This window comes from Natrix helvetica (assembly GCF_964273705.1).
Source record: "Natrix helvetica genome assembly, chromosome: 1".
NCBI classification, from domain to species: Eukaryota; Metazoa; Chordata; class Lepidosauria; order Squamata; family Natricidae; genus Natrix; species Natrix helvetica.
Window position 1 is genome coordinate 285,283,308 of NC_138548.1, and position 11,349 is coordinate 285,294,656.

Consider the following 11,349-nt stretch of genomic DNA (forward strand, 5'->3'; position numbering starts at 1 on the left):
ATCCTTATATTTTGGTTTTTACTAGCAATTTCATGTATTAGTTTTCAAATGAGTCACTTCTACAGTACATTAACAAGCATGCAAACAAGAGGATTTTTTTTCCCCAAGATGCCACTTTCACAGAATCAGACTACAAAGAAATCATGAGATTGCTTCTCTATTTTCAGAAAGGGAAGCTGTCTTGTCAGTGGGCTCCAAAATACAAGAGAGCCAACAGAACCAGCTCCCTCAGCAACACACAAGCATTCACAGGCCATTATTCACTGCTATCTCACTCTTCCCCCACTGGTACTACACCTCCTTCTACTGCTCCTTCCAACTATTACTCCTTCTGAGTCCTATTGCTGGAGGACAGCATCTCTATCTGCTCATGCTTTATTTCCACACACAACTATTCAGCTGCCTCCCTGAATAGCTTTTAGTTAAATGTTTTTGTGGTGGCTGGGGAGAAGGCTTAAGAGGCAAGAAAACTGCACAGGTGCTGGCCATTTTCTAGGCAGGCTGTCTTCTCACGGAAGCAAAATAGTTTACATATAATTTCTCCAAAAGGCAAAGATGGTACCAAAAAAGATGATAGCTGGGGAAAATGGTTCCCTATGGCACACACCTCACTGCCAGGAAAAGTAGTAGAAAGACAGAAAGGTATGAATTTGCACTTAAGGTTGAACCCCATTAAAAAACAATACTTAACCTCTATTATGAATGATATATTGGATTTACCAGTAAGTAGTTAATCTGATTTTCAATGAGATTCAGCCCCATTTCTGCTTTATATTTTTGGCAGTTATTTAGATTAAAAGATCTATGAAATGCATCAATTAATTTATACTACCTTTTTAAAAAGTTTCAAGTGTCCATCCGAAAAAAAATAAGGCTTCAAAATGATGCCATTTTCAAAACTTGATTCCAGATGTTGACTGGAGCCATTATCTTCAACAGAGCTAAAGTTGGGGGAAAATGTGTCTACCAACATCAGCAATGGACTAGATGTTGAAAATAAAAGTTCCGTTCATTTTCCATTCTGGTTATCTCCCAGTTGTACTAGGCTATAATTTATATCTCAACACTAGAAACTTGAATTATTTTGGAATTTACTTATCTGAAGTGTTACACAAAAATCTATAATCTATTAAATAATCCTGTAGTAAAAATGATTCAAGAGCAGTAGGCCTGATGGTCAGTCAAAAGAAGAAAAAAGTCTTAAGTTTCTCATGGACATTTTTTTAATGATGAAACACAGTACAATAGCCTGAATTAAGGAGTGTGGCATTAACAAGCAAACTAACTGTGGTTATTTATACAGGGTACCGCAATTATAGTATTGGGTCACCATACGGACCAAGATGGGTAAATGTTTCTTGCACAGAAATTCCATGGCTGTTTTCCACTCCAATTTTAAACTAAGACTATTTCTGTAAGACCATACATACTTACATGTCAATCAATTCCCCTGCATACAGTCAACAATATTTCTGGGTGGTCTTTGAATATTGTTGCCCAATGATATATATGCAGTTTTCCCACCAGATTTTTTTTTAAATGATGAACTAAATCTTAGTCAGGAATGAGGGTCAAAAGATTTGAGGCAAACTGCTGCTTTCCAAAACAACTTTTTTGAGAGAACTTTAGAAATTCAATGCACACAGGCCAATTTTGTATAGCCGCCTTCCAGATTGGAGGCCGAACTCATTTGAGGAAGCAGTCATCCAAGACGACAAAGCTCAATCTATACTAAGAATGCAGCCATTCTCTGTCTCTACTTTTAACTACCAACATTGTGCATTACCTCCAAACTCTACTTAACTGATAAGAGTTTTGGTTTGCAATACTGTTTTATTGCTTTAGGGTTTTATTTTGCACTAAGCAGCTTTATAGCAGAACAACTTTTAAGGGAAAAGAAATACAGCAAAGTGCCTGTGGCAGCTAATAAGAGGCAAAAGAAAGGAAAAATAACCCTCCAGACAGGGAGGATGTTTTTCATGTCAATAATTATTGAGAAAAGACTTAAAAGGCAAGTCAAACATACAGTTCGCAGAGCAGCAGTGGTGACTAAATTTATAGAAGAGAAAAACAAATGAGGACAGAGATTTATTGGAAAGCTTTAATGATGAAACAAAACAGCCTCTATTTTACAGCCGACGACCACGGCGACCGCCCTTTCTGCGAGTGCTGTCTGAAGGAATGGGGGTAACATCCTCTGTGGAGAGAAAAATGTTACTTTTGTTTATCATTTTCACTCTTTGTGTACATCAAAAAATCACAGAGGAGCAACATGGAAAATAATACTTTTAAGAGAGAACAGAGCAGCATTCAGAACGCAACACTAAGATTACCAAGTTTCATGAGACAGATTATACTTCCCAATTTAAGTTTCTGAAATTTCAGGATGTGAAAGTCCAAGAAAAGGCAAGTCTGCACAGGCTTCAAGAAACAGCTACTAGGAAAAGCTAGGTCTATGTACACAAGAAAGCATTTCTTTCCAATGTGAAGGAGACTCATTTTGTTTCAAAACTTCTGTTGAACTTTTTGGAATGAGTTGCAGATTAAGAGAAGTGAAGCTTGGAATATTTTGATTACCGTATTTTTCGCCCTATAAAACGCTCCGGAATATAAGACACACCCAGATTTTCACCCTCTTTTTTGGAGTAAAAAAGTGCGTCTTATAGGGCGAAAAATACGGTATTCAAGGTTCGGGCTGAAACAAAGTTTAGAGTTATTCTTTTCCCCTGTTCTGTACGGCTTGAGTTCCAAACTACTTTCTCAAGTCTTCCCAGCATGTGATCTTCTGAAGTCCTTGTTTTTAGAACAATATATCCAACCAGCACTTGCAGTACTCCCGAGCTTTCCAGAGTCTTATCAGTCTCTCCTCTTTGCTGCCACCAGAATTCTTACTTTAAGCACAGCATATCCTCTTTGTCTAATCCCCACCCCAATCTTCCAACTTATTTTTCTTTCCCCCATTCCGACATATTTTAGCTTTCCCCCATCACTTCCCCACCCCCCAACTTCCCAAAATGCCGTGTTTTGGCTTGTGCTTAAACCAAACACGTTTTGGCCTGGATACTGTGGCTGTACTGCACAGAGACAATTTGTAATGCTGTTCTCTGAAAGACCCAGCTGCAACTGAATTGTAACTCAATTATCTCTACCTGAGGGCCCTTATTACCTGGATCAGGGGTGTCAAACTGGATTTCTTGGAGGGCTGGATCAGCATTGTAGTTCTCCTCCATGGGCTGGTAGTGGTGGTGGCAGCAGGCGGGATTGGATGGAGAACTCCTGCAGCACCATGCCGGCCAAAACAGGGTGTGCCTCACTTTTGCCCTCCATGGTCTTCTGCAGTACTCTGCCGGCTGAAAACAGGCTGTACGGGGTCCCCACGTGGCCCATTTTCAGTTGGCAGAGGCACGGCGAGCTGGTTCTTTACTATCTCCAGGCCAGCCCCATTGCCTGATTTAAGCACCAGATTTAAGCCTTGAGTTTGACACCCCTGACCTGGGTCATCTTTTTCTAATGTCTCGTTTCAGTATAGATCAAATAATTTTATCTAGCAAGGACTTTTTCAAACCATCTAATGCAAGATAAATGGTTTGTTGAAATAAAGTAATGGGATAAAGAAACAGCGAAATGATTGCAGGGAGCACATTATTGAAAATATCCTTCAACAGAAAACTTACCAATGCGCCCAATCTTCATGCCAGATCGAGCCAGAGCCCGGAGAGCTGACTGAGCTCCAGGTCCAGGAGTTTTTGTTCTGCAAAAAAAGTAAAGCATGCATTAATAAAAACTGAAACCTCACTTTAGGATTTATTTCATTTGGAGGAATGGAGTAGTATCGGGGCAGCATCAATGTAGCAATTAATTTTTTCTTGTAGATTTATAGCAGTCAGAATACAAATAAAGGTGCAATAAGACTTCAAGCTTTCTAGTTAATTACTCTTAGTAGCAGAGTGCCATACTAGATAGATAGTTGGCCTAATATAGCATGGCTCTGTTTTGCCAAAAGAACTGCTATAAATTATAAAGGTAAAATAAAATCAAAAGAAATGGAAATCACCGAAAAGTTCTTCAGAACACCTATTTAGAATGTCTTTAAATACAAGTGCCTTTTGTAGATTTGCTCTGTATTTAGTTTAGTAAAATGCCTGCCCCTTTATTACTTGTTTTTGCTAAACCAGTTCTAATTAATTACTAGAACTTCTAACCCACTCCAATCTCAACTGGGTAACATGGCAAGAGAAGTTACAAGCAGTCCTCATTTAGTGACAACTGGGACCAGCAACTTGAAAACAAAGTGGTTGCCAAGTGAAACCGTTTATTATCTTGTTTCGGCTTCCCTTTGCTAACAGACATGTGACGGTTGTAAATGGGAGGACAGATTATAATGTTTCTTTTTCATTACCACTGTAACTGCAAATGAGGTAGTCGCTAAACAAGGCCTACCTGTACATAAGAAACCAAAAAAACAAATGCAATTATATTCCTATCAGAGAAGTGCTCACAATTAGCTTGGACCAGAGGGACAGAACTATTTCATTTGCTTCTGAAAAACGAAGACATTAAGGCTGGCCTTATTTCTTGACAAGAAAATGCTATAAAGTGGGTGCTACAGAGAAGGCCTATCATCCTTTCTGTGTGCATCACAAAGAATGGGGATACTTATTAGACCTTCTTTTGATGAGTGGACTGAAATGGACTGGACATAATTCATTTTTTGTAAGATACCACCTGATTCTTAATACTACACTGTATAAAGTGTACACGGCTTTGAATTGGGCCCAGAAGCCTACTCACTACCAGTTCAACAACCTCGACATATTATTATTCTACACTGGCACTGATGTCCTACAATAGTCTAGTCAATTTGGTAGCAGCTGCAGCTCCTAGATTATCTTCAAACCAGCCCTCCAAGGAGTAAATGCAGTAATTCAGCCTTGTGTTGATCAAAGGACAAATGTCAGGGCACCCTAATGCAAGTAAGGCTGTTACTGGCTGAACTGAAACTGAGCAAATCCATCTCATTGGCCACATTTTCTATCTGTTGCTTGAGTAGGAGTGAGAATCCAAGTGGACAAGTCACACCTCCTTTGGGAAACTGTTGCTCCCAGGGGCTTGAGCACTTGTCACCCACCAGCATCAACTCTAATTACTCATTCCGGTAGAAGCAGAATTAGTGTCCCAATGTTCTGACCCAGCTCCCTAAACACCACAAACCCTCCGATATGAATCAAAAGATTCAGCCCCAGTAAAGTTTCTCTAACTGGCTAACAAGTCCCTCCAGCGGAAGATGAATAGTTGTCTGCCACACCTATTCATCTCTGCCCCTTGCCTTTTATCCCCAGAGCTAGGGTGGGGCCTCGCTAGCAGCAGCGGCTCTTCCTTCCCTAGGATCAGGCCATGGCTTTCCATTGTTCTTGTCTCTGCCTTCTCCGCAGCTGCGTGTCAGGCACTGGACCCAGCTGCTCCTCCTCTTCTTCATCAACTACCTCCAGACCTAAGGGCTGTTGACTCTCCATCTGAGGGCTGACCGATGGCCCAGGCTCTGCCTCTGCAAGCTCCATTGCCTCTTCCTGCTTTGAGCTCCCAGATTGCCTTGATGCTGACCCTGACTCCCACGCCTCCACCTCATCCTCTGATTCGGTTGCTGGAGGGGCCGGTGGCCAACAGGCCACAATACCCAATCCCTGCATTTCCAGAAGGGTACTGTGGCCAATCGTTTCAAATCTGTCTGAGAGATCTAATAGGACCAATCCCTTCCCCAATATTCCAACAAAGGCAATCCATCAGAACAATCAACACCATTCCTGTCTCATAGGCAAAGCTGAAATCTGACTGAAAAGGATCCAGTTAATCCATTTCCTCTAGAATCTTCCTACCACCTTCTCAACTTTCCCTAAGAGACGGTGGAAGATCAGGACAAGTTATAAAGGGTGATTTGATCCATGGAAGCCTTCTTTGGGAGAGATAGCAGTTCCACCAGTTTCAGTGCATAGCTATGCCATTTCCCTCACAGAAACTTTGAACCAGCTGCTCACATGATGCCTGGCTGCCCAAAGGAGCCAAGTATGGCACAGCTCAAGCCAAAGTAGTAAACTCAAACTACAAGAAAGTATTCCACTGCAGTAAAACTAGTTAAAACTCCAGGATATATATTTTTAACAAGGATAGAGTATAACCAATAATGTAACATCCAACCAGTGAAATATCCACTAATATCCCCTATATTACAGATAGATATTTACATTCAGATTAACAGGACATTCTACAACAGCTGCAGCTATATCTCCAAATATAATTCCAGAGAATAATACTTTCCATTTCAAAGCCTCTCAGTAATACAAAATAATACTAGAGGGGTGTTAAATGACTTTATTGTTTAAATCAAAGTATTCTAAAGTATTGAAAAGTAGTACATGTAAAAATATATGTGGAAGAGAGAGATAAATGAAGCACTTGCTTACCTATTTCCACCTGTAGCCCGCAGTTTGATATGAAGGGCAGTGATTCCCAGTTCCTTGCATCTTTGTGCTACGTCTTGAGCAGCCAGCATAGCAGCATAAGGAGAAGACTCATCCCTGTCGGCCTTCACTTTCATGCCACCAGTTACTCGGCAGATAGTTTCCCTGAGAAAGTAAGTGCATTATAGATGAACTTAATCCCAGCCTTTCCTTCACCAGAGACAGCATATATTTAAACGTAACTTCTTTGCCAATTTATCTTTAAAATGCAGTATGAATAAAACAATTCCCAGAATTAGGGTTAGAGTTTCTGCTTGATTGCAATACCATTACATCTCTTAGCAGAAACAATAGTTTCTATACAAAGAGCTTCCAAGAGTAGATACTTCACCTAGGATTCAGCTATGGTAATAAAGCATAATACTCTGCTCCATGAAAGTTACAATGCTAAGTATGTATATGCCCCAGGAGACAGAGTTTCAAGTTTAGGCTATGTGAATATTATAGGCCTTTTTGACATAAGTAAGTCATGACATCTATTGCCAACATCTTCTATTACAATCTTGTAAATATTATCCTTTCACAAGTAGAGATACTCACTTGCCAGACAGGTCAGTTACGTGGACAAATGTATCATTGAAGGAAGCAAAGATGTGGCAAACTCCAAACACATTTTCTCCTTCAGCAACCTGTGGTCCCAAACTTATAACCTGCTCTTCCTTCTTTTCCTTACCCTTACGGGGAGCCATTTCTGCATAAAACAACAACAAATTATTGAATAGACAAAATATTATAAAGTACTTTCTGTTGAAGTAGACAAATTATAAAAATCTAAATACCAAGTCAAGGAAAGAAACCCCCCCCCCATGTATAATAAAGCTGATTCACAACTTCTAATCAGATACTTAAACATAACTACAGTGGGGATTTATTTCCCACTCTGATCTCCAGTAAAGTAGCAGACACTGAACTGGGAATATGCTTTCTGTCCCGAGAACTGCATGTGGCACAAGTATTATGGTATCAGCATGGGCAAGGCAACATCATCAAACCCTTTGGGAAAATGGTCCACCACTGATATGAAGTTTAAATGCTTAGCTTTATACTTAAGGGACCCACTTTCCCCTTGATTCCATGCAAATTATCGAAGAGGTCCCAAAATGTTATCCTCAACACATAAGCAGTCCACAAATTATTTATCCTCACAATAAGAGACATCCATTTCAGAAGAAATGTATTTAGTTGGCTCTTTGTGTCACACTTCAAGCAACTTGTTGGTGGCTTTAAAAAGGAAGCAAGAGATGATGGAGACTTTTAGGTTATCACATCAGTGAATTATAGCTTCAACATAAGAGTACTTAAATGTTAATGCTTTTAGTATTTAAGTATTTAAATGTTAATGTATCCCAGTTCCCTCTTGTTGTTATATAAAAATATACCTATAAAGTTAGAACAATGATCTGGACATTTCTATACCATCACTTCAATATTTAGTATTTTACTTATGAATTATGTTACCTTTGTATTAATTTATGCAGCTGAAAAGTAAAGTTTTACTAATTTTGGAGGCTATATTCTCACATGAAGTCAGTAGTCAAATACGTGTTCAGTGAAAAAAAAATACTGAAGTTTTAAACAAAAAGGCTACCTTGTGATTAGGGACAACTACCAATGGTTGCTCCCTCTAATTACCCACTGAATAATTAAAGAACAAGAAATTATATATGCAAAAATGTATGGATATGCAAGTGTATACCCAGATAGCAATCTCATGGAAAATCTAGCAATTTCAATGTTTACTGTGTTGTACATTAGGTTCCCTGTTCATAGGATTTCTGATAATTTTCATAATTTTTCTGATAATCGTGAATTTGGATGAGAACTTTCCATACCAAAGATTTTAACAAAAGATGTGACTTGGACCATTACCTTTACAATAAGTAGGGTATACTGCTATAGCTAAGATTACTTAAATCTCACTGCTTTCAAAAATACTTAAATTGCCTCTTTTGCTGCATATGCATGTATAAGGTACATGATATTTTAAAATAAACTAGGGTGAACTTAAATGAAATAGCCTACCAGACAGACTTGAATCCCACACCTTTTTTGCAAAGCAGAAACAGTTCCAGGGTTAAACCCACGTGTTACAGGCTTAGATATATATATATATCTAAATATATATATTTAGTTAATACAACAATCTTCCCTGCTCAAAACTCCTCTGCCCTCAAAAGGGAGAACAGCTATCGCATAAAAAGGCAGCCACATACATGTTTAAATAGATGGTTTTGGCCACACTTTTCAGACCCAGCTCTTTATGGATGATGAAAGTAAAGACCATGTACGTTTCCTCTGAAAGGTTTGTCTCCGAGGGAAAAGATACATAGCTTAGAGAGAACATTCGCGAAGTTGGGGGAAAGCCTGCTGAAAGGGCCCAAAACTAAAATAAATAAATAAATAAATAAATAACTATCCCGGGAACCGGGTGACACGGGGTTTCAAGAGGCCTGTCCAACCACCCCATCGCCAGCGCCTCCTTAAAACAACGCATCCCTGTGCAGAAACAAAAGGCCCCCCAACCTCGGCCTCCTTTGCCTTCCCCGTGCAGTTAGGGGTGAGGAGCAGGCAGACACCGCCGAGGGGAGCGGAGAGGGCCGGATCCGCGAGGATGGAACTGGATAGAAAAAGGGCCCCACCAACCACTTACTCGAGCGTCTCTGCAGGCGGCAGCCAGCACCGGAAAGGAGGGAGCAACGTCACGAGGGCAGAGGTCACGCTCTACCACCCGGAAATACTACCGGAGAGGCGCTACAGGCGAGGGGGGGGGGTAAGGGTCACTCCCACGAAGAGGGATGCGGCTTCGTGGGACTAAATAAGCACGCGGCTAGGGTAGCGTTTGTTGTGCGGAAACGGCGACCGGGGCCCTAAAAATTTCTTACTCTGCTTAAGAGGAAAATAAAACTTGCATCCTCGCTTCCATTGACCGGGCGGAAGCTTTTCCCGCCAGACGTTGGGCGTCTCTTGTGACGTCAGCCTGTCCTAAAGAGTTGATTTGAATAATCGTGTTGCCCCCGCAAGCGCGGGTGGAATGAACCAATAGAAACGGCCCTTTGCTGTACGCAGGATTCTCTATCTTGTATCCGTGAAGCAGGAGCGCCATAAGACAACGTGGGAGAATTATGTCACCACCAATTGATGTGGGGTATAAAGTTAAGAGGTCTATTTGGAGTGACTGCCCTTCATTTTAAAAGAAGCATCTCTTCTGGCGATTTACCCTGACAGTTCAGAAGATACCAGGCGAAGCAAATGCCTTTGGGTTCTCTGCCTCGGTCAGCGTTTCTCAACTTTGACAACTTTCAAGATGTGTGCACTTCAACACTCAAAAGAGTTCCCCAGGCAGCATGCTTCCCCCTAGCAGCAGCTTGATGGCTGAGGAATTCTGGGAGTTGAAGTCCATACATCCTGAAAGTTGTCAAAAGGCCTGGCACATGAAATGCATAAATTTGAAACGTTCCAAAGAAACATTCCAAAATGTTCAGTCGCTTTCACATGTTGTTAACATGTTTGTGATGTCAATCATAAAGATTGTAAAATGCGAGTTCCGGTTCCGGCGGCGGCGGCGACGGGCAGCTCTTTGCCCGCTCCGGCTCCCCGGTGGGCTTCCCCACTCCTTGGGGGGCACAGGACACCCCGCAGAGGGGTCCTGCCGGAGGGGCGGCATCGCGGAGGTCTCCTGCAGCGGCGGCAGCCGGCGGGGGCTCTCTCGCGCGCCCAAGGCACCGGGGAGCAAGCTCGGAGGGCGCATCGCGTTTCCACGCCTCGCGCCTCGCTACAAGCCGACTGGAGAATGCTACAATTGAAGGAAGCAGCTGCGGTGCGGTGAGGTTGCCTCTCTCTTCATCCCTTACTTTGCATGAAGATTTGATTCAGCTTTTAAAACTTTAAAACAACTTTCGGAGCATTTTGGAGGTGCGGCTGGAGGGAGGGGGGTTTTCCCCCCCCCCCTTGGACAAGCGGCAAGAAACAATTTTGCTCTCAGCCCCCGGGGAAGGAGGAGGGGGGAGAGCCAACGAATGAAGCCTCACTTAGGCTGAGATGATTTTCTTTTCAATTTAATTTTACATATTACAATGATTTGAGGACTTTTGGAACTTTTTAAAACTTTGTTACGCCTCTGTGCCCAAAACTGGCAGGGCAAGATGGCACACTTCCGTTGTCTTTATGAACTCTGAAACCTGACTCCACCTTTAAAATTCAGGCTTCCGGTCTTTGTCTCCGTGTCTCCCAGAGGAACCTCTTGTGGATTGGTATTTTTTTAACCTTCTAGGGGAAATTTTCTATCTATTGCCAGACTTATTGGAGAGATTCTCTTCTGCCTGGTTATTCTGCTCCCGGATTCACCTGGCTACCCTTCTTTTCTAACTGCTTACTTCATATTTGGACTGAACTTTTAACGTTATAAAGGATGGCATCTAAAAGACCCCCTCCTGGAAAACCTGGCTTTGCCACTTCTGCTCCAACATCCGCAACATCCAGTCCAGCCACACAGTCAAAGATAACAGAACTGATGCAACATAAGACTACAGAGATGGACTTTCAACAAATGCTTCAACAAATTCTACAGGGCCAGGAGGAAATCAAGAAACAGTTAAGGGAAATGAAAGATGAAATTAAAGAAAATCAAGCCCAAATATATAAGAACTCACAAAGACTGAATCTTGTGGAAGGGGGGGTGGAGGAGGTGAGGGGGGGGGTGGAAGCTGTGCAGAAAGGGAACAAAGATCTTGACATCCAACAGATGAAATTAGAATTTGAGAGAATGTCCTATTATCTTAGATTTCAAAATGTTATAGAAGAAGATGGGGAAAATATAAGGGACATCATGACAAAC

General features: G+C 41.6%; 1 protein-coding gene across 1 annotated transcript; it reads right to left on the reverse strand.

Annotated features, from left to right (window-relative positions):
- Nucleotides 1-2,087: 2,087 nt before the first annotated feature.
- On the reverse strand, nucleotides 2,088-9,321 carry RPS14 (ribosomal protein S14). The gene is made up of 5 exons (XM_081939082.1): nucleotides 9,166-9,321; nucleotides 7,056-7,206; nucleotides 6,459-6,620; nucleotides 3,675-3,751; nucleotides 2,088-2,197 (listed from the first exon to the last, which is right to left on the reverse strand). The coding sequence occupies exons 2-5, from the start codon at nucleotides 7,202-7,204 to the stop codon at nucleotides 2,130-2,132; spliced, it is 456 nt and encodes a 151-aa protein (XP_081795208.1). The 5' UTR covers nucleotides 7,205-7,206; nucleotides 9,166-9,321; the 3' UTR covers nucleotides 2,088-2,129.
- Between the last annotated feature and the right edge of the window lie 2,028 nt (nucleotides 9,322-11,349).

Excerpts from the sequence above, each read along its gene's own strand:
- RPS14 (XM_081939082.1), bottom strand. The coding sequence starts at position 7,204 with ATGGCTCCCCGTAAGGGTAAGGAAAAGAAGGAAGAGCAGGTTATAAGT. Across the intron at positions 6,621-7,055 it reads GTAACTGACCTGTCTGGCAA|GGAAACTATCTGCCGAGTAA; the intron begins GTGAGTATCTCT and ends TTACTTTCTCAG. Across the intron at positions 2,198-3,674 it reads CATGAAGATTGGGCGCATTG|AGGATGTTACCCCCATTCCT; the intron begins GTAAGTTTTCTG and ends TTCTCTCCACAG.